Genomic DNA, 27,807 nt, shown 5'->3' with positions numbered 1-27,807 from the left:
CCGTGTGTAGACCGTGTGTAGTCAATATGAATGTAGACTTTACACGTGTAAACAATGAACGTGCCATTACAATGGCATATAGTTCCTAATTGCATTTTTACCTAAAACGCATCTCATTTTTCAATGCAGAGGATAAACGTTTATATATATGATTTATTCTCTCACTTATGCTACCTGAATCAATTTCTTTCCCATGATATTGCGGCGCGCGTCTGGTTCTAATGAAAAGTATTTCATTATTTAGTTTGTTATTTATATTTTATAATGTATCCTTCTATCGTTTTTATAAGAACAAAATCCCCATCATATAGTAAAGAGTACGTTTTGTCTTATGACCTTTATTTAGATATGTTTTTGAGGAAATCAACCGGAAATGTAATTCCTGTTAGAAAAAACACGAATGCGAGGCAGCCATAGGCGAAAAGCTGGAACTTGGGTGGCTGGAACTACGGAAGGGGAATTAGCTACTTGATAATGCACGGAATTCCATAATAATATGTTAATATACAGTAAAATGTTATAGTGTAGGTCTACATTAGCGTAGTACACATGAAAACAAAATGAATGTATCAATTTTCCTGGTCATTTACTTCATTCTTATAATTCAAAATGTCGACTCGTACGGTAAGTAATTTGTAGGTAGGCCTACTGTACTAACATTAATCTTTCCACTTTACAATGCAATTAACGTTATGCGTATCATAGTTATACATACTGAGTAATAAACTCCTACTTTTCTATGGGCTACAATTTTAGTCAGCAGTTCCTTGAAGCTTAGCTACCACTTGACGTTTTCAGTAGGTTAGACTAACCCAGCTAGCTAGCTAAAACTAACACTTAGCCCAGGGGTGTCAAACTCATTTCGCATCGTGGGCCACATACGGCCTAGGGAGATGTCAAGTGGGCCGGACCATTAAAATTATACCATACTCTGCTATAAATAACCAAAATATCATGTCTTTCTTCTGTGTTATCTAGTTTAATTGATATAAAGACCATATCGTATAAACTCCGTCCAACCGCTTTAACAAGTAATGATCTCTTCGGTGGTGTAGTTGGTTAAAGCGTTGTACGGCTACATATTGTTAATGCGAATCTGGGATCCCAAGTTCGCGCCCCAGTCCAGTGAATCTCGTACGATATTCTTTAACTTTTACTGTGAGAAAATGACATAATTCTAAAGGCCTACGGATGTATCACAACATTTTAATGTGTGAGCACTAATATCAGATCAAAATGAACACATGTAGCCTTAATTAAATATTGAATAACGTAGGGTAGTCTACCGTCGGAGACAACCACTACGCCTCATTCAGCCAGTTTAAACGGCTGCTAGATGACGCTGTTCATTTTCAAAGCGCCGATAGTTCGGCTCTTTGGGCCGGCACAATCCGGAAGAAACCACCAAAGCTTCACAAGGCATCGTTCGCCCATCCCTAGTAGAGACCAAGGTATTAATTGATACCGTCTGCTGTTTTCAGTCTGTCTCAGTGATGCGGCTTGTCTTCTACTCTGATGGAAAGAGTGCGCCCCTTAGCGGATAATCCATGAATTACAGCGAATTAAAAATATTAATTCCATGTCTTTTATGCATTTTTTCCACTTTCAAATTATCCTGCGGGCCTGATCGAACCTCCTTGGGGGCCGGTTCCGGCCCGCGGGCCGTATGTTTGACACCCCTGACTTAGCCTATTACTTACGAACATAACAGGTGGTAACAGGTAAAAAAATTAAATAGATAATGTCATTGGTGTTTACAGACAGTGTATAGCCAGGGAAACTCAACAAGATTCCCCACAAGAAATCAAACCGATTTCCTGTTGATGTTAGAAGACCTGATTATTATATTTTTCATATGTCAACAGCATCGCACGGTTGGAGCATACCAACAGCAAGTGTCAATCCAAAATTCTGGTAGCTAGTTTGTGAAGGGGTCTTGTCCTCAAGTTCACCATGACTCATTATTATTATGAAACAGCAGTGGTTATTCTAAACCAATGCTAGTGCAGGTTCTAGTCACACGCTATGGCAGCCAGACCACAACATACAAGGTTCTCAGTTTGCTTTTCATTCCACCACATTGTTGGTGAAACCAACCTGTCTGTTTCATAGTAATGAGTCATGATGAACTGGTGTGATGGGTTAACTTAATTCCCCCCCCACATATACTCAAACACACACACAATATACACACACTAAACATGATGCTGGATATACTGGGAATTTAAACCTTGAACCTTCGTATAATTGATTGTAGTAGCAGAGGAAGAGAGAGATACAAAAAGCAGAACAGCTTGTGAAACAGTTGTTTGCTGTTGCTCTTGTAATTTGCATGAGTGTCTTTTATCTGCAAACATCGTCTTTTTCATTGCATTTTAACCTATTTATGTTGGGGCTTGCCTCCTACTCTTCCATCGATTCAGAAAGTTATTAAGCTAGCTAGCGATCTTAGATTTCACAAGGTCAAGTCATGTTTTCAGATTCTGACTTTAAAAGTAATTGGATAATGGCATGTCTGGAAAGCAATAGAAAATGTGTCCAAGATGGCAGCTTTGGTGAAGTGTGTTAACGGTATGGAGGCCTGTGGGTTTGTTGGCAGACGTGCTTGGCTGTTTCCCATGTCTCTGTGTAACCACACCCTTATGGGACTAGCTTAACAATGAGTGGTTTCATGTGGTGTTTTACAAAATGTTTTATACAATAGGATATGACATCATCGATAACTTCTTGGAATTGTGTGTGTTGCCTATCACAGGATTGTGTTTGTGGTGAGAGGCTTTCCTTTCAGTACGGAAATGTGGTTTACACCTTTCATCCGCACGCAGGCTATTACTAGCCTAGGTTTTGATTTGTGAGTGTATGTTTACATACTATACAAGCCCATTCTTCAACACTACAAGATTGGGCTTCTAGGTTAAGGTTGTTTGGATTTGTAGACTAATCATGTTGACAGGAAATTATGATCGTTGCCTTGGTTTTATCTTTTCTATCATATAACATGCATCCTGTGTAGAACAGAGACACAGCCACATTCACATCAGGCCGTTGCTGGTCGGAATGACAGGCGACCGTGTTTCAGTTCCCTTTTCCACCAAAGTAGCTCCGGTTCTTGAACTGGTTACGTTCAGGATTCTTTAAACCTTGGTGCTGTGTTATTGGCAAACTGTTTATGATTTCTCTCGCCTTCAATTGCACCTAGCCTTGGCCATCTCTTCGGCTAGTTTGGCATAGGTGTACAGCTTACCCTTTCTCGTGCTACCTTCTAGCTCTGCCTGAAACTCAGGAGATGACCAAATCGTCACCAAGCATTGGGTTCAGTCCACTGCACCCTTTGTTTCCCCTCTACAATTTCACTTCAAAAACATCTTGGCTTCTCCACTGTTCCCTTCTATTACCAGAACGTAACCCATAAGATGTTGGTGGAAAAAGGACAAGCGTGTCTGTGTTTGTTATTTCACAATATGGGCCAACTCCAGTGCTGTCCGTGAGGCAAGTCAATGTCTTTACATACATTTTTACTACATAAACCAAAGTTGGAATTAAGCAAAAGACATTTTGTGTTGTTTTGTTAAGATTTTTTTTTTTTCCTACAGTCTTTTCTATATTACAATATTTTTGTCCCTGCCCTTTTTGAGGAGTCTGATGTGTCTCCTGCAGGGTTGGGGGGGGGGGGGGTAGTTCTCCTCCAAAAATGAAGTTCTCTAGTTGTCTTTTTTGACAACGTAGTTAAGGCGGCAGGCGTGTGTTGCTAAGGCGGCCGCCTTAAAAGCAAAGTGCTGCGGGAAACCCTGTTCTCCTGGGAGGATATCTGTACTTTTTAGTTTGTTTAGGTTAGGCAGTGGCATACAAAATAGGTTTCCAGTGGTACAAGCCTACCCTCTGCTGGACACTGGAGGGTATAGCAACATCAGTAAAACCGTTCCAAAAAAAAAATCCTCTCCCTATAGAGTAGACAAAACAATAGTAGATGGGTGAAAGCACATGATCCTTTATAGGCTACTGGATTCATTATTCTACTATCTCAACAGTTTGACTATCATCTGATAAGTAAAAAGAAAAAGCATTCCTTCTTCCAACTGAAATTCCAATTGACATTGTACTGAAGTTCACTGATTTAACGATGGCCCTTTTCCTGTCCTCACACAGTGCTCGCGGTGGACAATGTGACCGTGGCGTGTCACAACCTGCAGACCGTGGTGTACTGGAACCACAGCCAACCACAGCTGCAGCCTCACTTCAACGTCACCCTACAATCCTACTATGGGGGGTGAGCCCTGACTTCTTCACATGTTGTTTGTGTATGGAGCGATGCTCTGGTAACATGAATCCTTTCAACCGTAGCACTGAGGTCATTTAACACTGGACGGTCATTGAGCTTCAAAACACCACCGCTAAAGTCTTTGGGACACCTACTCAAAAAGTCATTGCTGGTGGTGGGGATGATGTTACATGTTACAATCGTCCTTCGTTACTTTGTAGCAACATTGCCTCCTTTCTCTCCTTCGCAGCACGCACACGCAGGTGTGTACTGACACCCCAGCCTATTACTGCAACGTTTCCGCGGCAACACAGGGAATCATCAGAGATGATTATATCGTCTTTGTGACCGTGTCTGGTCAGAACGAGTCCCAGCATGCCTCCGCCATCACGTTCAGCTATGAATACAGTTCCTCCCTCAAACAGATCTGTGAGCAGTCACTTTTGTTTTGCAAATGCACACACACACACACACACAATCACGCACACACACAATCACACAAAGAAAAACGTATGTGAATGGAATTGTGTTGTTTTTGACAAGTCTGTTCTCAAACATGGTTTGTGTTGTTTCCAGGCTCAGTGGACCTCCCCTTGGTCAACATCTCTGTCCAACCAGATCACCATGTCAAGGTCTACTTCCCCCACCCATTTCACATCTACAAAAAGGCCATTAACCCATCAGATTGGGAAAACTTTGAGATATTTAACTACGTCATCATCACCAAGGACCAGGTAAGGACCAGATTCTTTTCATTAACATTTAAGTAAGTAATGGTCTGGCAACAGGCATAAATCCTCTGTAGAAATGGGATTCAGATGAACAAACAAAACAAAAACCACAGCAGCAAACAAACAGCTGAAAGATGCCAGACTGTCAACTGAAACATCATGTCCAGTTGTCCATGTCCGGATGCTACAGTAGCAGATCAGGACCCCAGCAGTGTGGAAGACCTTCTTTTGAAAACATAAGCAGTCCCAACAATACATTGGAACAATTTGAATAATCAGATCAAAATGTATTTTAGGTTGGTATGAATGATCTAGCCATGTAGCTCAGAAAACGACTTTGCTGTCACCTGACTTTGCTCCCCCCCTCCTGTCCCCAGAAGGAGCATGGTTTCTCCTGCGACAGCGAACACCACCATGTATGTGAGGCTCGGTTACCGGCGGAGATGGCAGCAGACAAACACTGTGTGAACATTAAAGGGTTAATGGGTGCCTTAACTGTTACGACTCCTGAGCTCATCTGCATAGACGAGCCTCCACCAGCCACGGGTGAGATGTTTGTATTCTGTGCGTGTTCAGTCTACACACTTGTATCCAGATGGTATATGTGCGTGTGAGTGTAAATAAACACTGACTGCTTTTGCCCCATTTAGATGCCTCCCTGACCGTCCTCTATATCATGCTCCCTGTCATAATAATCCTGGTTGTCGGCTGTGTGCTTTACATGGTCTTCAGAAAATGGACCAAAGTCCCTCTGCCCGAGTCTATAGTGAGTATCAACAGTCACCTACTGATCTTTTCTTGTTTGGGTGTGAGTGAACGTTCCTGTTTGTGTATCTGTGCTTCAGTACCATGTCTTTTTTCATCAGGCCAAGATGCTGAAAGGGGTGAATGGCTACCCGCTGTGCGTAGAGGCAACCAACATATCTCCGCTTAGTGAGGACTCCACTAGCCCCACTAGCTGCAGCCATCTGCTCTCAGTGGAGACCCCCACGACCAACCTCCACCCTGCACACTCCGACCCTGGCCTCTCGGGACAGCAGACCCACTTCCCCTTGCCCTTTCGCCGTCCGACCCAGGAGGTGACCGATGAGGATGTGACAGCATTACCCCGTGATGAGTCGAGCCTGCAGGGCGAGGTAGAGATGGTAGAGGAGGCTCAGTTGGACTGTAGGGAAGATCTTCAAGCTGGTTCAGGTTACGAAAGGCGGGACAATATTATAGTCGAGATGGATGCTGGAGACATGGTAGAGGCCTACAAGTGATCTAAACCACTTGCACATGCTCTGTCTTAAAAAGTGGCTCATCGTTTCGTTTGTGTATAATGGTAAAAGCCAGAGGATCATTGAGGGATCATTTACTTTTGTGCTGTTATTTGTACTCAAGCCTTTTGCACACGTGTCCTGGTTTATTTTATTTCAACACTGGAAAATAGATCAGATTATAAAAGTGTATCCTTAACAGCTTTGCTAATACCAGTACAATGTCTTCGCTTTTCCTTTTTTGTGACATTTTGTAAGCATAAGTGTGTATAATACACACTTATGGGAGTCAGATGGCTGAGCGGTGAGGGAGTTGGGCTAGTAATCAGAAGGTTGCCGGATCGATTCCCCGCCGTGCAAAGTCGCTCTGGATAAGAGCGTCTGCTAAATGAATAAATGTAAATAATACTAAATACATTTTTTACCTACCCCATTGTTACTCTTTACTCTCAACGACACCAATTGTACACTGCAGGAAGAAGAAGCAAATGTGCGTGTCATTAAAGTCGAAACACTGAGTACTGAATGAATAGTGTGTTTGACTTATGGGGAAGGAACACAGACACACAGTATTACCAAATTAGGAAAGAGGGGCCAGATGAGTGTTTGCTGGTCATGACACGTTACACTTTCAGTATGTTCAAGAAGTGACCTCTGGCAAGAGGCAAACCTTTCTCTGAGGTATTTTTGGACATAAAACACAGATAAAATACCTTGTGAGAATGAAAGGAAATAGATTTTGAAATAGAAACAAATTCATATTAGTATAAGTGTCATTTAATGTATTCAGTTTACAGATGCTTATCCAAATTGATGTACAAAACACTGCAAGTTAATTACATAATTAAGGATCAGAAGTGCACTTTACAATGATCATGTTTAGTAGTTCCAACTGCATGCAGCATTGACGGTGGCCCCATCCCCAACCTGCCGTGTCAACGGAACGGATGGAGCCATTATCATAAACAGGAAGTTTATGAAAGGAAAAGGAAGTGTTTTAAATGTCAGTTTCCCTCCCAGGTATACCTCACACCCACAAAAGTGCACACTGCATCTATTGTGTCAACATGTACACTTCAAGGCAGACACACATGGCTGTGACAGTTATTTTAACTCTTGCCACATACTTATTTCACTGGAATCCATTACTAAAGGGAACACGTGTTGGCCTTTTACCTTTTAAGGTCATTGCATCACAGGAAGCATATAAAAGTTCATGGAGTTTATGGAAACAGCAGGAATGAGGAAGGGGAACTTGAAATGTCTTATAAAGGGTATTGAGGTCTGTGTGGCACAGTTGCTTCTACCACCCCGGCTGCTACCATGACATCGCTGCTTCTCCTGGACCTCCTGCTCCTCTGGAGCATCTGCCTGAGCACCTGCTCTGCAGGTAAGACCTTCACCCTGGCTGGCTGGCTGGCTGACTCGCTGGCCGAATTGTTGATTGGATGGCAAACTGGCTGGCTGGCAATCAGCTTGGCCTGCACATTCATATTATATGTAGGTTTGATTGAGTCCTACCAAATTGAATTTGTCAGCAATTTACTGTGTGTATGACCATATCCATACTTTGTGTCCCCTTGACTGATTCCTAACCTTAATGTGTGTTTCTCCACAGAGATTGTCCTTTACGTGTTCTTTCTGTTAGTGTGCTGAGACTCTCGTCTTGTTCCAGGTCCAGGGGATCTTCCATCTCTCTCTCCTCAGCATGTGAGGTTCAACTCACTGGACTACAAAAATGTCCTTAAGTGGGATCCACCAGCTGGCTCCAGCAGTGACCTGCACTACCATGTCCAGTGGAAGATGTGAGTCAAACACTGAGAGAATGAGCTGATCCTCAATCAATCTGACGTTGCAGATAATATGCCCACGAGGGTTTATCTTTACCAGAGGCGTGTTCTTGTGCTTTAATAAGTCTGTGACAAACAGATTCTGTACTGTGTGTCAGCCAAGCCTTCATAGAAGATGTGTTAGGTTGCTCTCATTAACATGCTTGTAGGTTCCTGTGTGCTAATAGTTCATGGGACACGGAAACGTGGCCAACTCACATTGTAAACAGAATTTGCATTGTCTCATCCTTTCTTTTTCTGCAGAGGAGATGTTAGGTCAATTGTAATCCAAAGGTGCACATACTTATCTCCTCCTCTGTGCTCAAGCTATGGGGAGAAGCAGTGGAGGGATGTGGACGGGTGCCAGAGTATCGGCAGGCTGACTTGTGACCTCAGCCAGGTGACCTCTGAACCCAGAGAGTGGTACTACGCCCAGGTCTCTGTCTCCAAGCCCGGTAGCCAATCAGCGTGGGTCCTCTCCCCGAGGTTCAACCCCAGCTGGGAGAGTGAGTCAGGGTGGGGAACCAAGCAGATTCGTCTACAAGGAGACCTCTATCAAGATCCTGCTCTAGATTCATTATCATCTCCCAAAATAACACGTCCCAATAGGCTCCCTTACCTGAAAGGAGTTGGTTCACCATTTGCAAGGATATTCAAGATGACTAATATAATCTAAGATATGATATTCCAAAATGAACATTAATCAGGTCTTTACGGCCCACATTACGAGTTATCACAATGTGCACATTTATCATGATCATCTTGAACATTTCATACTAGCCACGACTAGACTTTAGATTGTATCACACTGGAGTCAAAAAAGATCAGATCAGATTCAGTAACAGATTCACAGACTTTAGAAAAACCAGGACAAAGATGTCTACGTTGTACTTCACATGAGACACTCGGCAAGGAAGACTGTTTCTCCTGACTCGGCGTGTTGGTTTACTGGTTCATCTGAGATGTGTTCTTGGTCTCCCTCCCGCAGCATCTGTCAGCTCACCCATCTTGAGACTGAGCGTAAAAGAGCAAGGCATTGTGGTTCGGCTACGCCCTCCTCGCTCGCCCCTCAGAAGAGCCAACGGAAAGAGGATAAGCATGGCCAGGCTTCAGAGACTGACCTACAAAGTCTACCTCATACCCCCCAATGGAAAGGAGGTAACATTCTGTAAACACTGCATCTGTTAATATAAAACCAAAGGTCTTTGTTACGATGAGAAAGTGATCGTGTACTGACCCCAGATGTCCTGTCTCCGTTCTGAGCAGGAGGTGTTTGAGGTGGAGGGATGCTCCAAGCAGCTGATGATCCCAAACTTGAGTCCCAGGACCAGGTACTGCCTCCAGGCCCAGAGCATCCAGCCCCTACTGAGACAGAGTAGTCCCCGGGGCAACGCCCACTGTGTCTCCACACATTGACCATGGGAAGACACTCCTCTAGGTATGCACACATACGTACATGTTTGTTTACACAGGTCCCTTCAGAAACACATATACGGTGCACACCGGGTACTGGACTGTCATTTTCAGTAACAGCTCTGCAGTCAGAAAAACAAGCATGTATCCATACAGTGCTCACTTATAGTGGTATGTAAGCACACAGTCCTTCACCCATTAACAGGTGAAGCTTACATACGTAATACCTGAGAGTCAAGTATCACCTGAGATAGGCAGAACAGCTCAGAGGCATTGTTTGAAAGGAGGGTAGAGAGACACAGAAAGTGTTCAGTACGTGTGTGTGAGGACCGGTTGGACAGTCTCGGGATTCCCCTGTGGAAGACAGAAAACCCTGCCTTGACAAAGGATTCAAGTATGAGAGGAAAGTATTAGAGGACAAGAGAGATACTATGTCTCCTCAGGGATGGATCCAGATAGGGGACTTATGCCTTTGGGACAATAATTACATCTGACTACTCCCTAACTCACTTACTCCCTTGTAGGTGTATTTATAGATCAGTGACATGAGTACAGTCACCAAGATAGGTATCTGCAGTGGCTGTGGGCCATTCTCATTTCTTTTCTCTTCTTCCTACTCATCCTTCTCTACCAACACCTCTCTGCTCTCTCCCTATTCTCTCTCCTGCAGGGACGGAAGGAGCTCTGGTTCTCAAACAAGAAAAGCCACCAGATATTCTCATGACTGAAGGCACTCATCCGGAAGGATTTTTTAAAACGTGTATTCACCCCTTGTTACCTCATTCCCTTCCCAGATTAACGCACTAGCTACCGTCCACTAGAAGTATCTATTTAAATGGCTACAGTGTTGGTGTCATTGTTCAGCTAGCCATGTAGGCTATAATGGCGTGACTTAGTTCCTGGAGAACGGCATCTGCCAGGGATATTGTACAAAGTGCGGAAACTCCTCCTGCGGTAGTTGCAGGCAGATTGTACTTTATAGCTTTAAGAGATTGTCAATTTATTATTTCCGTTAAGTACTGCGCTTCTCCTTTATGGAGTGATGTTACACTTTTGAATGACCTTTTACAGCACATTGCCATTGCTAAGATAAAACCCAAAACATTGTGCCAGTCTACACCTGCCTTAGTACATAGGGTGACAGATACCACCCATCTGTCAATATAATAAATTATAAACATATATTGTTTTGTTTACAAAAATAATACACACACGTTTTTTCTTTGTCAAAAATATCCTTGAAGAGATCTTTATTGTGGTTGATTTATACAAGGGACAGTTCTAGAAAAATCTCTGCAGACTTCTCTCAGACGACAGTACAGATCTGACAGTCATACCTGTGCGAGTCATTAACAATAGTCTCCTTCATTCTAGGCTACATGTGTATTCTACACTGTATGTTTATCTTCAACACCATCCCTATGGGCCATCCACCAGCCTATACGGAGAGACACACTTCATAGTTATGTTCACATTTCAAAATCTAGTACCCCAAGACATCCTTTCAGCACTGATGAAATACAGTTAAGTTATTCTCAGTTTGGGCTGGGTTTGAGTTGTAACAGAAGGCCACAGACTGGGATCATTAGGAGTCCTGCTCACAAAGAAGGTGTATGATACATGAATAATCAAGAATAACGTATACAAAATAATTCAAATCAACTTAGTCAAAGCAGAAGTTACCGTAGATTCATTTAACAGAGAAAAAAAGAAGAAACTAAAATGAGACACTAAAACAAATACATAATATATACACGGTACTACGTAACAAATCAGCTTGTTTTTATATAAAATACATTTCCGTCAATTTGACAAGTATATCATTTCACAAACCAAACGGTTGGTTAACAACACAGTGTGGATACCAGCCTCTCATGGTGTGTGCAGAGCTGGAGCTTTGGAGAAACGACTGGGGTCTGTTCCAAGACAATGGAACCTTCCAGAGTGTTCACAGCAGTAGGAATGTATTGACTTTTAAAAGTGAAGAAGTATGCGTGTCTGTTACCGGTTTACAGTACCGCCATGAAGGAAGCTGAAGAAACGCTATATGCCGTTTTTCTCACTGTAGGTTTAGGATCATATTTCAGAGCCAAAAGAGGGAAACTACTTTAGGTACCGGAGCATACTCCAACACCAAGGTTTTTATGAAACTAGAATGAGTACTGCGTCTGATCCGACAGGTTCAACCACACGTACAATACTCATTAACAACATTTGAAAGTATTTTTCATAAGTAAGCATTTCATTCATTCAAACAATCAAATATGAACTGTTAACAAAGTACCATTTCACTATTCAAAGTTGTTCAAGATCAGAATCAAACCATATATTTGAGCATTTGATCATTAGGCACTAATGCTACACCTGATTCAGAGAGACACATTTTCAAAGAGCTGATGATTGGGAGGATGTACATGAAAAATAACCACCTTATTTGGTCAATACTGTCAAACTGTATAATACAAAAACATACAAATCTCATGTTCACATCTTCCAATAAGTTTATACTTGATAACGTGTCTCTTCCCCATAATGACCCTCAAAGCATATTGTTGGGAAATAACAAGGACCCCAATACAATCAGGTTATGGGCATGCATTAAAATGGGATCTCAAAGGCAGTGTATTGTACTCTGCAGCAGTAGTCTGTCAAATATACACAACTGACGTGAACCAGCAGAGGAGTATGCAGTTTGCTTTTAACACAAAGTGCTGATTTCAGTAGTACTAAAGAAGCCTAATCCAACAAACATTCATCATTCTTTGTAAACAGTAATCTTTTTTGTAAACAACACAAAATAAAATGGATTTAGGCAGGAGGGTTTTAAAATTACAAGCTATTTTTCCCAAGACATCTGTACGTGAGTACAGAGAAATAGAATTCCATCCTGAAAGGAACAACTTTTCAACGTCGACTGAGGGGAAACACAGGGACTCTCCCTAGGTTTGAGGTCATAGCTGGACTGTTACAGTAGACGATTCAAAATCTCCTAATTAAATAAGGGGACTGAATTATACATATAAAAAATAAAATAAAATCAGCATCTTCCATTCTGGTACCATTGTACTGCTGCACATGCAAGAACTACTGACTGAACACAACTGAAGACATTGTGAACACATTGAACGTTTGCAATACGTTCACATTACACAGGGTCTAGCTGTACTGGGTGAAACAATGGTCCTCATGATGGATAGCTTATCATTTTCAAGGAACTTATGCTTTTATGAGCTTTGTTAGGCATTTAAGATCATCATTACTACTTTATCAATGCGGTTGTAAAATAAAATATTTGTATCCACAATTGCAACATCAAATTGATATTGGACTTAAGTCTTGGTTCTTTCAGACATTATAGGGTTTAACAAAGTTGAAAGAACCTATAAATCTAGAGTCAAACTGAGTTTAATTAAAACTAGCCAATAGCAGCTAAAAGCCTTGTAAAACAGTGGTATTGCATCCTCCAGTGGAAAGGTCCAACTAGTACCAGGAACTAGTACTCATCCAGTAGTTTTTAACAGTGTTGCAGTTCAATAGTGATAAGACGTTCTGACTGGATGTTCAGTACTAGTCGTTCCAGTGTTCAATGACCCAGTCACCAACTGCCACTCCAGCTGAACATTGTAATCCAGCAAATAGTCTGGTCCAAAACTGTCCCCAGGAGATAGATATGCACTTCTCTGACCTGGTAGATTCTGAACACTGTTGCATTGGTCACGTAAAAACAATCAGATAACAGAATAACATAATCACCAACATAAAATCTAAATGGACAAAAAATATTTACAGGCAAAATCATAATTATTTTGTTCAACTTTTTTTTGTATGAAGTTGTCGTTGATCTACACCAGTGTGAGTACACATCACAACGTCTTGACCATTCTCCAACAAAACAATGGAACGTATTCCTTCATTGTATGACAAACCTGATGCTAGGGTACAGTCTTCATATTAAATTACCTATCAACATATACAGATATAAATAAAAGGTGAATGCATGACAGAGATCCTGTAGCTGCAGCAGCAGTGATCTGTGTGCAGGGAGAAGGGAGGGCTGCCCTGGAATGGCTGGTGAAGGAGTTTCCGCTCAACTCTGGAAAGTTCCCATTCTTGGAACGATTCCGCGTCAGCTCCAGGTGTGTTCTAGAACCCCGGAATGAGGCCGTGTTGTAGAACGGTGGAACTATGGTGCGTTACTACAACTCTGGAACGAGGATAGGCTCTAGAACTCTGAAACAAAGCTGTGTGCTAGCACACTGGAACACGGTGGAGGTGGTGTGTCGGTTTTCCATTTTGTATTCTTGCGTCTGCGTTCCAGCTGTGTTCGACTCGCTGTGGGGGTCAAGGCAGCTTGGCGAGCCCCAAATCCAGAGCTAAGACAGGAACTCCTTCTCCAGTTCAAAGACAGAAGGGCGCCCGGGTGAGCTCTGGATGCGGCAGAGGGGGACGGTGCAGTCCCGCTTCTGCCCCTCTGTGTCCACGTCCAGGAGGGAGCACCCCCCGCCCCCCTCAGAGGAAAGCACCATGTTGAGGTTGCGCGCGCTCTTCTCACCAGAATAGTGTCCCAGAGAGTAGCTCTTGTTGCGGCCCCTCAGCAGGCCCCAGGAGTGGGGCTTCCCGCGCAGCGACAGGGGCCTGGGCCGGGGCGCCGGCTCCCCTTTCACGGGCTTCTGTGCTGGACTATCCTTCTCCTTTTCCTGCTTCTTCTTCTGGGGGGCTACGGCCGGAGGGGCTGGGGTGGAGGGGTGGGAGCTGGACGTACCGTTAGCTAGGGAAAAAGAGCGCAACAGAGAGCGTGAGAGATGGGAAGAATGTGAGCACTTCATCTTTGAAATGCTAATGGACCTATTCTCTCGGCAATTCTGTGACAGCTGAGTGGACTAATACTTGATGAAACGGACAGATCTAAGAGAGACTTACTGTTCTGGCTGGCAATCGACTTCTTCTTCCTCAGACGTGAGGCTGTTGAGAGGCTGGAGACTGGTGCTGGAGGCTGGGCCTCTGGCTCTGGGGTTACAGGTTGGGCGTTGGGTGCAGTCCCAGTGCTCTGGCCCTCCGGAGGGGACAGGGGGCTGGGGTCGTCTGGCAGACTGACCGAGGGCCTGCTCTCCCCTCCCTCCGTCGGCCCCGGCTGCAGCAGACACTTGGTGGAGTGGCATTCCAAGATGGAGGACATGGACAGGAGGTTGACGGGCCCAGGTGTGTTCCCTGACGGCGACAGCCCCGCCTCCTCCTTCCGGGACCGCCCAGGGGGCGGGGAGGTGCTGCGGCGGAAACGCGTGGCTCGCTGGAACAAGCCCTCCTTTTTCTTCTTCTCTTTCTCCTCCCGGAGCTCCGCCTCCTCGGCGGGGGGCGGGGCCTTGAGCGACTCCCGGAGGTCAAACCCGAGCGCCACGGAGGCCAGCAAAGCACCGCAGCTGTAGAGCACCGTGTCTGTCCGTCGGCGGGCCAGCGCCCTCTTCAGGCTGTTGGTGGGGGTGTGCTGGGGGGTGGTGCTGGCGGAGGAGGTGGAGGTGGTGGAGGGGTCGTCCTGGCTGTCCCCTCCCCCCGCCTCTCCTCCCAGGCCCAGCAGCGCCTGCTCGTCCTTCCACCGAGGTAGATCTATGTACACCTGGTTGGGGAACTTCAGTTGCTTTGGTTTAGAAGAGGTGCCGTCTAAGATTTCTGGAGAGCCTGCCTCGTCCTTGTTGGTCCCTGTACAGGTGGACACATTGGAGACCCATCGGAATTCATGAGATGTACATTCACTGTTGCGGATAATCTATACAGTAGGAATGCATGTAATATAGTAGTTTTTTATGATCCAACTACAAAACACACAATAAAAACAATGTGTATTTTATCGGTTGATAGCAGACAGTCACGGATGACGACCATGTCCCAAGTCTAACCTTGCTCTGCAAACAAAGCCGCGAGAGGCACAGCCTTTTGGCCCTTCAGCAGGCTGGTGGACCAGGGGTTGTTGCCATCCGACAGCGGGCGCACTCTGCCAGGGCCAGACAAACACAGGGACGTCTCATTCTCTCACATTATGATCCGTTTTTTTTTGTGTGTTTAGAATTGAGAATAGAACGTTCCACGTGAGCACATGGACGTGGCGTGTCTCTCACCTCTCAGCGCAGGCGGGCCGGTCCTTGGTCTGGACGGAGGAGGGGCCCCAGGTCCTCCCCTTCTTCTTGATGCCCTTCTTCACGTCCTCAAACTCCTCCAGCTGGTAGTTGGTGCTCCGCCCCCACGTCCTGTTGCTCTCGTCCAGGGTCACTGTAACCACGGAGACCACGTGAGCCAGGGAAACCCTGAACTGAGGACAGGCTCCTCGAAATGTTCCACACCACCGTTTTCGAACGCTAACCTAGCACCCTGATCTTTGAAGTTAATGGAGGGATGCTAAATGAGTTGATAGTGTCAGTGGACCATGTGTAGGAGTCTGGTCAGTAATTTGTTAGCCAGGCATGGAGCTTTGAAGTGGTTTTAAAGTGTTAGGAGGAAGGAATGAAGGGATGATTAGAGAAGAGAGCCTCCACCTTCCACAACCACAGAGAAACACAGTCCCTGAACCCAGGTGCAACCCTGAAGACTTCACATACACTACAACAGCTCATCATAAACTCTGATGACAGACCCAAATATATTTTATCATTAGCATTTGCCAAACTATTTAGCATATCATGAAGTGTAAACTCAGCAAATCAACTTGGTGAAAATCCACGTGTTTGTATCCAAAAGGCACAAAAATAGCATAATTCCCTTTTAGTCTGCTCTCGCCCAAAGGAATATCAGGTTAGCCAATAAGCGCACACCACACTCCACATCTGGAATTACGTTAATGAGCGCACAGGACCCTTCACAGTGGGAATCCTGCTATCCAACCAACAGAATCCTTAGCATGGAGCACAAGTTAGCCTGTGAGCGCACACACAGCAGCTTGCCTGTCTTCCTGACCCCTGCGGAGTGTGTGAGCTCGTTGGTCAGGTCTACGTCCTGGTGATACACATACATACTGTCTCTTCTGACACTCTCGACACGCGAGAACACTGGAGGGAGAAACATAGGTGTGGACTGTACATACATGTTCTACAATATACATCGAATCCATCAAAAACAAATCCAAAGTCAAAATGCTCCGGGTTCCCAACAAGCATGTCCTATTGGGTATAGATCAGGGGTGTTCAATCCTGGTCCTCGAGAGCCCCTGTCCTGCATGTTTTAGATGTTTCCCCTGCTCCAGCACACCTGATTCAAATACATGGGTTGTTATCAAGCTCTGTGGAAGCCGAGTAATGACCATTCATTTGAATAAGGTGTGCTGGAGCAGGGAAACATCTAAAACATGCAGGACAGGGGCTCTCTAGGACCAGGATTGAGCACCTCTGGTATAGATGAACGTTTTGGGGATGGGGGGGGGGAAGGCGAGTGACAAACCGAAGTTGAATCCCCATCGGGTTACAGGCAGCAGTTGTACTTACGCTGGATGGCCCGTAGGCGTGGGATGAGGATGGGGCTGCTGGGGGGGCTAGAGCTGGTGCTGTTGAGGCTCCGCCTCTTGTCCATGGAGGGCGAGGCCTGCACAGTGATCTTGTGCTGGAAGTCTACACACAGAGGAGAGGGAAGGGGGCAGAACTGTAATCCACCTGGAGACCACCATAGGGGATGTACACAGAGATGTAGGGAGCCAAAAGGTATCCAGAGAAACAGCTGGAAAGACATGCCGACAATTGAGGACCAGAACACAAACAGAAAGAGAGAGACAGCGTCCATTATACACACATACTGTACACACACACACACACACACACCTGAGGGTAGACTGATGCGGTTGCCGTCCTTCAGTTTGAGCCGGCTGCGTTTGAACTTGCCCTTCCTCTTCTTGACGTTGGGTTTGTCCTTGTTGAGCTGGAAGATGAGGATGTTGAGCTCTCTCTCCAGGACGTTGATCTCTCGCTCGGCCAGCTGCTGCTCGCGGCGCTTCAGCAGCTCCTCCTGGGACTTCTGCTGCAGGGCGGCCCGCGTCAGCTCCTCCTCCCGGGAACGCAGCTCCTACAGGGAGCACACAGAGGAGGGTCAGCGACCGGTACTACAGACAGACAGACGGACAGACGGACGGACAGGCAGGCAGGCAGGCAGAGACAGACAGAGAGACAGACAGAGAGACAGACAGACAGGCAGGCAGGCAGATGGGCAGACAAGCAGGCAGACAGACAGACAAGCAGACAGGCAGAGAGGCAGGCAGAGACAGACAGATAGCCAGGTACAAACAACAGACAGACAGACAGACAGGCAAACAGAAAGTTTAGCTTGGACCTAGGAGAATTTATGATAAACAGAGACAAACAGATTAGACTGAGTAATTCTGGATGTAAAAGTCTTGGCCACACATGCCACAGAAGCAGCAGAGTGATAAGCCCCTCTCTTCATATTCCCAAAGCTGCTCCAGTTATCATTCTTCTCAGCAGAGAGAATAATCCCTCCAGAATGACATCTACAAATCTGCTTCAACAGGCCCACCCAGGCACACATTATCCTCTGCTGAGTTGAAACAGTGTTGTCATTTATTAGAGGACATAACTACAGTACATCATAAAACTAGCACCTTGTCTCAAAGGTTTATCGGAAAGCAGGCCTAATTACAGTTAACTGAAATGCTGTCAGTTATCTATAAGTAAACAACAGGAAGTGGGCAACTGTACATACTTATTAATGTATGTCAGCAATATGAGTTTGAGACACAACTAGTGTTGGGCTTAATCATCCAGCTGAATGTGCAGAAGCAGGCTCCTTCTCGCGGCATCCAGCATTAACAAATCCCATTTAGCCTAACGAGAGCTGACTTAGGAGGAAGCAGCTTATGGTCTTAACGAAGGGAAACGCTGAAACCAGTCCAGGGCTAATAGTTAGCTTTGTTAAAAACACGATTAGCTCGGCTACAGAGGGTAGCCAATTAAAAGAAAAGCCGATCAGATCACTCCCATGGCTACCCTTTTGGCTGGAGTGGTGTTCTCTCTGCCGACACACACACACACACACGGATGGTTAACCCATTTAGACTGGTCTGACCTTCCCTAACACGTCCACCTTTAGACTGGTCTGACCTTCCCTAACACGTCCACCTTTAGACTGGTCTGACCTTCCCTAACACGTCCACCTTTAGACTGGTCTGACCTTCCCTAACACGTCCACCTTTAGATTGGTCTGACCTTCCCTAACACGTCCACCTTTAGACTGGTCTGACCTTCCCTAACACGTCCACCTTTAGATTGGTCTGACCTTCCCTAACACGTCCACCTTTAGACTGGTCTGACCTTCCCTAACACGTCCACCTTTAGACTGGTCTGACCTTCCCTAACACGTCCACCTTTAGACTGGTCTGACCTTCCCTAACACGTCCACCTTTAGATTGGTCTGACCTTCCCTAACACGTCCACCTTTAGACTGGTCTGACCTTCCCTAACACGTCCACCTTTAGACTGGTCTGACCTTCCCTAACACGTCCACCTTTAGACTGGTCTGACCTTCCCTAACACGTCCACCTTTAGACTGGTCTGACCTTCCCTAACACGTCCACCTTTAGACTGGTCTGACCTTCCCTAACACGTCCACCTTTAGACTGGTCTGACCTTCTCTAACACGTCCACCTTTAGACTGGTCTGACCTTCCCTAACACGTCCACCTTTAGACTGGTCTGACCTTCCCTAACACGTCCACCTTTAGACTGGTCTGACCTTCCCTAACACGTCCACCTTTAGACTGGTCTGACCTTCCCTAACACGTCCACCTTTAGACTGGTCTGACCTTCCCTAACACGTCCACCTTTAGATTGGTCTGACCTTCCCTAACACGTCCACCTTTAGACTGGTCTGACCTTCCCTAACACGTCCACCTTTAGACTGGTCTGACCTTCCCTAACACGTCCACCTTTAGACTGGTCTGACCTTCCCTAACACGTCCACCTTTAGATTGGTCTGACCTTCCCTAACACGTCCACCTTTAGACTGGTCTGACCTTCCCTAACACGTCCACCTTTAGACTGGTCTGACCTTCCCTAACACGTCCACCTTTAGACTGGTCTGACCTTCCCTAACACGTCCACCTTTAGACTGGTCTGACCTTCCCTAACATGTCCACCTCATACATCTGTGCCTGCGGCGTCCGCGGTCAACGCGCGAGAAGACAGTAGGTAGATGTCACCTTCTCTTTGGTGCGGAGTTCGTCGAACATCTCCTGGATCTCCACCCTCCAGTCCTCCTGCATGGAGTGGAAGGAGTCCTGGGGCATGGTGGCCATCACGGCCTCCTCGATGGCGCTCAGCTGCTCCAGGATGCAGGCGAACGAGGGACGCACGTGAGGGTCCTGGTCCCAGCACTCTGCAACACACAGCAGCGCACAAACACACTCGCTATCTACAGTCTTCAAAAATGTGTTCAACTGGAAGTTTGAGCCCACACCCTCCTGGTTATTTCACCCCATCTTGGATCTATTCCGCCTCTGTAATCTTCTGGCTGCAGCCTCCCGACGCAATAAACATGCATAAGGGGATTTCTAAAGAGAGTGTTAAGTACAGTGTGAGTTGAGAGCTTACCTTCCATAAGCTTGGCGAAGGGTTCGGGACAGGTGGAGGGGATGGGAAGGGTTAACTTGTTGACGGCCACACCGTAGGCCACCGCCAGGCCGTCTATCCCCCGGTACGGCACCTCGCCTGTCAGCAGCTCCCACAGTAGAACACCGTAGCTGAGGGGAGAAACACGTTCATCAACACACACAGTGACAGGCCTGCAGCGACACACCCGCAGCGACAAGATTCCTTCAGAGTCATATTCATGACTTTTCCCTCCGAAACTTGGGGACTCCCGAGTGGGTGCTCACCTCCAGACATCACTGCCCTTGGAAAAAAGCGAGGACTTGATGACTTCAGGCGCCATCCAAGAGTAGGTGCCGGCAGCGCTCATCTTGGTGGTCTTGTGCCACTCCCGCGCCAGGCCAAAGTCTGTGATCTTGAGCGTCTTCCTCCCGATGTCATCGTTCTCTATCTTCTCAAGTAGTAAAACTGGTGTGGCGTTTGGAAAAAAAAGAAAAACAGAGGAGAGACAAAACAGGAAAAAGGTTTTGAAACAGGGAAGTTGTTGGTTGAAAGAGAGGGAGGGTTGTGGCCAAGTGAGGGCGTAACATTGGCAGGACATCTGCACGCCAGGAGCAGAGTATGCACTTCTCCATCCATCTCCATAGTGGTGCGGATAACATGGTTATAATAGGGCTGTCCTCGAGTCTATAACATTCTTCACATGAAAGTCATCAGGTGCCACCAAGCCTGTCTGTAAGGCAACACCAAACATGCCTGCTTTCATCCTTTAGGCATTAATAAGCACCACAAGGTATCAGGTGGTTGCAAAGGATTGTAGCCTTCTTTACGGTAGACTTCAACTGATATATTCATTCCTGTGCATTCAAACCACTTGTTTTGTGTTACTCCTTTTAAGTATAACAATATAAAAAATGCAGTGAGAACTATCGGATTACCCTGCCTTTGGTTCCGAAAATGAGAGGAGATGTTTGGATACCTGAGTGTCAGTGTATGAGAATGTGTAACAGAACCCAATAAGAAGTTAGTCTGTCTGAAATCCCCTATCAACACTCCCTGACCTTGGCTCCTACAGTCTCAAGACTCCCACAAGGCCAGGGCCAACACACACACGCTTTTCATATTTGATGTGCGTCTTCAATAAACAAATGAACTTTTTGTGGGGGACTCATTCAAGTGTTCCCATGGTCAGAGTGTTGATAGTTAATAATCCTCTAGTCCAGAGTTTGGCTTGTGCAGAGGCAGATAAGCGCCACCGTGCGACCTTGACTCCTGCCAAAACATACCAGGCTAATAGCAGAATGGGACATGAAGCAGTCAGCGAGCTGACCAATGAGTGAGGACAACAGAAAACCCATTCACACACCTGACCAGAGGGAGGAGGCTATTGGCTCTGTGTCTCTACTTAGGAGGAAGGGGGGGGAAACTATGGCGAGACTGAGCTGATTTTGATACTAAGCAGAAGTACAGTTCCCCTTTGATCAAGGCTAAAAGCCTGTTCTAACCGAAACTGTTATTACATAGCCAAAGCCCTGAAATAATTGAAGCAATTATGTTGATTTGGCGAAGTTGGTTGATGAAGTGTCACATAAAAATGTTTACATCCTTGGAAATGTCTAAGCATCTTGGAGAAATTGTGTGTATGTTGTGGGTTAAATGGGTTAACATCCCAAAGTCTCAGTCCCATTAGTACTGTCACTGACAGGACTTACAGTCTACTGAGGGGGAATGTGACACTAGACATTCCATTCCAAACAGGTTCCACCTGTACAAGAACTTATGGAATAACAGCTCATTGCGGTGTGCACGATTCCATGGATTCCTAACCTTTAGTCAACATTGATACGTAGGGTTGTTGAAGGTGAACCCCAACTACCATTGATGTACAGCCTAGGTCCTTGTTCCCATCATGGATATGCTGACAGCCCCAGCCCCTCCCTGACTGATGGTCAGACAGGGTAACAAGAACCGGCTTGGCCTTTATGTTCGCCTAGTGCCCCTGGCCTGATCCTCCTCTCACCATTGTGGCTGTCAGCCCCCGATGGGAGGCTGGGAACTGGAGCTGAACTGGGGCTTGGTGACGACACCCATGCTTCTGAGACGGGGGACACCACAGAACACAGCCCCAGAACATAGCCCCGTAACACAGCCCCAGAACACAGCCCCAAGGACACAGCCCCAGGAACAGGCATTTGTTAAGGAGAGTCGACACACTACCTTGGACTGACACACTCCAAAATGATTTCTACTCCCGCTTTCTCAGACTTCAGATCAGTTTGAGTCCTCCCCTGAGTTTATATCCTACACAAAACATCATACAAACTTCAAGGGGAAATGACACTGCTTCTGCAATAGCTAGGCCTATGTCCTGTAACAGTGTAGTATCATCAGTGGAGAAGACCTTGATGGTCTACCTGGTAGTGGTATGTCGTGGCAGATTGTCTAAGTAACTACAGGGATCGAACCCTTATCTCCAGGGTTCACTAACCGTGTCAAGTATCAACCATTAGACCAGGAGGGAGTTCTTCTAATTCCAAGAGATGAGCCTCGCAAACTCATCCTGAGAATGGTTCCAATACAAACCACATCCACAGCAACAAACACTGCTGGCCTGCGTCGGGTTTCACCAGTTGTTTGGCCCTTCTCCTTTTCACAGTGTCTGACAATAGACCTTGCTGCCTTAGTGGCCCTAACAAAACACTGAAAGCATCCTCACTCTTCCTTTCACCCTTGTCTTTTCTCTCTCCGGAGAGACGGCAGTAACTGTCTGCGCTCTCAATGGGGACCAACGGCAGGGGAGAGATTCAGACGTTGCCTTGCAACATGTAGTCATGCTTCTTTAACTGCTGACAAAAGAGAGAGAGAGAGAGAAGATGAAACAATAAGGGAAAAAACATGCTCACATTCTAACAGGACACTAACTGTATTGTTAGGTGGTGTTTTTCTTCATCACCGCGTGGCATTCTAGAACAAACACGCATACCGGACATTCTTGCAATTCAGGATCCGTTGGGCCCGAAACTATAAAATTGAAGCATGTTATGAGGGCTGGCGTCGGGCCAGGTTTCAGTGTGGCTGCCATTGCTAATCTCGGCCTGCTTCTGGTACCAGCTACCTGGCTGCGGCCCCTCTGCACGACTGCTCCGTCCTCCCGTCTCAGTCCCAGAGAAGGAGAGGGAGGGGAGGAAGTGAGGACTTACCCTGGTTAGTAATAAAAGAGTTGCAGCTCTTGAGGAGATTAAATATAATGAAAACAAGGCTCTGGGACCCTGCAGTCGAAGCATTCTTGTGGCTGCAGTCACCTAGCAACCAGTGCTTGACCACTCCATTGTGCAAACTTATGTTAAGCTTTTGGTCCTCATTAGCCACATTCCTACTGGGACGGAGGAATTAACAGATTAGGCACAACACAAAGACCTGACAATCTCTCTGACTTCGACATATTCCCCCTAATGTTAATCATTGACCAAATAAAGTGTAGGCTGTGTGTGTACTCAATAAAGTGTAGGTTGATAAATGAGTTTGGCCAGTTGGGAAGGCATGAGGCAGTTGGCAGTGACTGTGTGTGTGTGTGTGTGTGTGTGTGTGTGTGTGTGCACCCTAAATTTGCCCTGGTCAACAATGTCTGGTAAAGACTAGCCTGGACAACAATGCTCCCCACAGATGTTAGACTTTCTAAGCTGCCCTCCGATTGGCTGGTGAGCTGATTAGCCGGGGTTTAGCTATGAAACAACAGTGTGCAGTCTTGGCTAGGAGGGGGTGCCCCTGGCTGACTGTCAAGGTCCGTTCAAAATGTTTGCTCCGAAACAAACATGTCATTTCTTCCACTGTGCGTGTGTTGGCATTTGTAGATGGTCTACAGATGCTTCGATCTGCAACTGAGACTGAGTCCACTGGTTAGGAGCTGGATGGTGGAACTATTTAAAGGGAGGCTGTATTTCCAATTAAAGTCAGCGAGTCACCTATATTGTCTGCAAGTCGCAATGGAGTGGCAAGACAAACAAACTGACTGGTGTTAGGAATGGGTGGTGCCTGTATTTGTGTGTGTCTACTTAACCCAACCTGATTAAGTGAAAGAGTCATTTTCCTTCTGGCATCTTCGTTATAATCTAACAACAGTCGATGGTCTTCAATGGGTAAAGTGCACTTTGCAAAGGCACGATAATCTGACTTCTACCACTCTGGATGAGAACTGTCAATATGACCCACAGATAAGATTATCAGTCCGACAAGCAGCACGTGTGCCTGTGGAATGCACCTCCAGGTAACCTGCCTAGCCTACCCCACTACAAGGTTCACCATCCAGGAACTTCAGAGCTGATAAGACCAGCTATCCACATACCACAGTGGAGGAGATACCCAACTTTGTGTTGCAGACAAAGTGCATGCAAAAAAAACTTGAATAATAAATAACACCCAGCGCTTTGTTATTTAATGTGGTGTGTGTGCAACAGGAAATCACACCAAAGTCTGACTATATTGACTAAATATGGACAAAATAACTAGACCCTAAGCCGGCCTACACTACACTTTTGTTCGACACTGGCATTGTGCTGTCAAATTGTCCATTTATATTTCCATCCATGTTGCCCACTTCTAACATATTTTAGGCATGATAAACCATGGTAAAACAAGTAGTTTATTGACCTCAACCTAATCTGATTCACTGTTTTTCAGAGCAGAGCATGTGGTGATGAGCTGAGGGCCAGGATGGAGGGTGGGTGCTCTCAAGGTCTGTATTTGAACAACATGAAGTGTCCAGCTGAGCAAATTCTGACCTAATTTCACATCCTCTTGTGGGTTTCACCCCTTCCATCTCATAAACACACCATGTCTCTCTCTAGATACTCTCACATATTAACCCATTTCTTCATCTGGCCTGCTCGTTTCACTCTCTAACACTCTGTCCCTCTCTCTCAAACAGACACACACACACACACACTTAATGCATCACAAATGACAAAGACAACAATTGTAAAGATTTCAACATAGCTCTTTCAAACTCTAGCAGGCCCATTAACAGGAATCAATTTGAGAAGCATTGACAAACAGCTGGAATGGTGAAAGGTTGTGGAAGACTGCTGGGAGGAAACAGCCCCACACAGACTGCCACCTTGTCATGAAAAACAGACCTTGTAGGTTACTTGGAATGGCCAGTACTGTAAGCTGGTTGAACCCCACAATACCATCAAACTTTTCAATTAAATAAAATCCATGCATGGGATGACATGGAATGTGAGGTTGGTTTATCAATAGGCCGATTCATCTTTAAAATGTAGTAAACTCTCATCTTATGATGAGACTGAGGTAACCCGCTCCATGCATGTGTAGGCTACCTAGTCTGACAGTGTATTTATGCTAAGAATGTATACCCACATAAGGTAGACTATATACACTCATCTAACAATAAAGTAAGTTAGGATGTTAAATTGGGTTGGGGTTGGAGTAACAGAGAAACGCTTACTGTTGCTTGATTTCAGATCTCGGTGAATGATAGGCACCACAGCCTCCTCGTGTAGGTAGTGCATGCCTCGAGCGATCTGTACCGCCCAGTTGACCAAAATGTGAGGGGGGATTTTGCCGGTTGTCAAAGCCCTGTTCAAGGTCCCTCCACGCGCATATTCCATCACCAGACACAGGTTTGGCTCATCAAGACAGACCCCTTCCAGTTTTATAATGTTGGGATGTTGAAGCATAGAAAACAGTTTTGCCTCTTGCTTCACACCGTCTGCCGCTGCTGTGATATCCTCATCCGGATCTTGCCGGGCTGCCTTCACAGCAACTTCTTGATCTTTCCATGTCCCTCGGTAAACTTTACCGAATCCGCCCACACCAATGATTTCTTCTAAAACCAGTTCAGTGAAAACTATTGGAACAGGAGCGATGGGGACACGTTCCCGCACCCCCACCGTGCCACCGGCGGGAAGTCTGTAAATAGCAGGTTGATAGGTAACATAGTTTGCGGGGAAAATCCCCACTCGATGGTTAATTTTACCCGTCCACCATCCTTCATCCCCTGATATCGCTGCGTCCTTAGAGAGTACTTCCACGACATCCCCTTGTCGCAGACTGAGTTCGTCTTCTCCGGTACCATCGTAGTCGTAAATGGCAGTCCAGAGCGAGCGGGGACACAGCGGAGCAGAGTGAGCCCAAGCCCTTGCAGAGGGGGACTCCGTCCACGCATGGTCTCCACTGCTGTGTGGCCGCCCGTCACCGTTTGGGGAACCGGCCAACGAGACATCCATTTCTTGGTGACTGTAGCCGCACCATATGATGCACAGCTGTTGATGCAAAATCTACCCTAAAATAATAACAGACAACTTCACTTTTTCCGAAAACGCATTAGCCGAGTTTGTGCGAAGCTCAGGGCAAATTATATCGCCACGGACTGAGCAAGAGGGGGGGATGTACAGCCCTGGGTCGTACGTGTTCCAAAGTCCTGTGCTGCCTGCTAAGAGCGAGCGAGTCAGAAACTATCTAGATAGCTTGCTTGAAATCCACGTCGCCACTCTGTAAAAGGTGCCTTTGTGGGTCAATACTGAAACAAAGCTAACTGCTTTGAACTTTTTTTTTTACTTCATATTTCTAGCATGAGAATAATGTTTTGTTTTGGTAGCCTATTTTAACTTGTCTTTCCTTGGTCCATGGGAAAAAAACAGCTGACTAAACAACCTGCAAGGGTTTTTTCAAGACTTTAGCTATCTCTGCTAGTACTAGCTGGTGAAATGGCTCCTGAATTATCTATCGAGCTATGAGGTTTCTCAGGTGCTACAAGATCACCTGCAAGATCCATTAAACTAACAAACTCCGTTCATGAACGACGATACTATCCAATAACATACCATAGAAACATTCACTTACTGGCGTCAAAGTTCTGCCTGTTTGCCTGCCAGTTGACTAGTCTACGTTACAGTTAAATCGCATTCCAAACCTTTAGCTCCCCGTAGCTTAGCTAGCCTTGTTAGGTCAGCCCATTTGATTGCACACTGACACTTGAAAACTTTGAACACAAGTTGGGCATTTCTTTGCCAGGCATATTTTCTCTCATTGCGTAGTTATAAAGTCTGAGAGCAGAATCCACCGTTTAGTTGCAGAATAAGAACCCAAAAGAAAAAGTTCCAGGAACTTTGATCAAAACAGTCCACAGGCGACGCCATCGTTCCTAGACTGTCGGACCCTGGCCGTGGGATGCTTAGCTGCATGAGCTACAACCTGATTGGTGACTTTACCCCCATGTGACTTGAAAAGGAACAGTGGGACAGGGCAGGGAGGAGCATCCTTTGGAAACGTGAAAGGAGAGCGCGCCTTTACAGGAATTATTGCAATGCATCGAGAATGACAAATAAAAATGAAACACACACTCACACAATGACGATTATAAAACCAGGTTATTCTATTATAAGCTCACTCAAACAAACACACCGTTAAGTGTGAAAGACCAATTCAGGCTTCCTCAACACCCACATAATGGGTTTAGCAGACAGGAATTTCATAAACAAAGTAAAGGCCGGGCACTTGAGAGAATGATATTGGTCTTTGGTCTTGGTAGTGATCGTATAAAATAAGTGGTTGTGTTAGATGGCCAATTTAATTGTAATTGGCCTGTGAAATACTCTCAACATTATAAGACTAAGGCCTGTCTATGTATTTAAAATAGGTTACATTTTGAACAATTCCAATAGCTACCAGAATTTTGTCTTACACGTTTAATTCTGTAGCATATTCTATTCTATTTTATTATATT

The 27,807-nt window shown here is 45.7% G+C and overlaps 3 protein-coding genes across 5 annotated transcripts; 2 read left to right on the top strand and 1 right to left on the bottom strand.

Moving 5' to 3' along the window:
• Positions 1-385: 385 nt before the first annotated feature.
• Positions 386-6,767, top strand: ifngr1l (interferon gamma receptor 1-like). Its single transcript, XM_047030271.1, has 7 exons — positions 386-624; positions 4,147-4,267; positions 4,509-4,687; positions 4,835-4,992; positions 5,367-5,535; positions 5,640-5,755; positions 5,856-6,767. The coding sequence occupies exons 1-7, from the start codon at positions 561-563 to the stop codon at positions 6,249-6,251; spliced, it is 1,203 nt and encodes a 400-aa protein (XP_046886227.1). The 5' UTR covers positions 386-560; the 3' UTR covers positions 6,252-6,767.
• Positions 6,768-7,495: 728 nt separating this feature from the next.
• il22ra2 (interleukin 22 receptor, alpha 2) lies at positions 7,496-10,243 on the top strand. Of its 2 annotated transcripts, none has more exons than XM_047030272.1 (6): positions 7,496-7,638; positions 7,924-8,053; positions 8,342-8,583; positions 9,066-9,235; positions 9,344-9,515; positions 10,161-10,243. In XM_047030272.1, the coding sequence occupies exons 1-5, from the start codon at positions 7,572-7,574 to the stop codon at positions 9,491-9,493; spliced, it is 759 nt and encodes a 252-aa protein (XP_046886228.1). In that variant the 5' UTR covers positions 7,496-7,571; the 3' UTR covers positions 9,494-9,515; positions 10,161-10,243. The 2 variants fall into 2 exon arrangements, with proteins under 2 accessions (XP_046886228.1, XP_046886229.1); XM_047030273.1 differs by having other exon boundaries at positions 7,506-7,638; positions 8,405-8,583.
• Positions 10,244-10,712: 469 nt separating this feature from the next.
• Positions 10,713-27,270, bottom strand: map3k21 (mitogen-activated protein kinase kinase kinase 21). Of its 2 annotated transcripts, XM_047030269.1 has the most exons (11): positions 25,528-27,270; positions 20,351-20,531; positions 20,067-20,215; positions 19,676-19,851; positions 17,287-17,527; positions 16,957-17,079; positions 16,420-16,524; positions 15,601-15,751; positions 15,382-15,476; positions 14,411-15,184; positions 10,713-14,258 (listed from the first exon to the last, which is right to left on the bottom strand). In XM_047030269.1, the coding sequence occupies exons 1-11, from the start codon at positions 26,306-26,308 to the stop codon at positions 13,864-13,866; spliced, it is 3,171 nt and encodes a 1,056-aa protein (XP_046886225.1). In that variant the 5' UTR covers positions 26,309-27,270; the 3' UTR covers positions 10,713-13,863. The 2 variants fall into 2 exon arrangements, with proteins under 2 accessions (XP_046886225.1, XP_046886226.1); XM_047030270.1 differs by lacking the exon at positions 16,420-16,524 and having other exon boundaries at positions 25,528-27,269.
• Between the last annotated feature and the right edge of the window lie 537 nt (positions 27,271-27,807).

This window comes from Hypomesus transpacificus, chromosome 11 (assembly GCF_021917145.1).
Source record: "Hypomesus transpacificus isolate Combined female chromosome 11, fHypTra1, whole genome shotgun sequence".
Classification (NCBI taxonomy): domain Eukaryota; kingdom Metazoa; phylum Chordata; class Actinopteri; order Osmeriformes; family Osmeridae; genus Hypomesus; species Hypomesus transpacificus.
The sequence above is the reverse complement of the archived record's forward strand: the minus strand, read 5'-3'. Positions and strand labels throughout refer to the sequence as shown.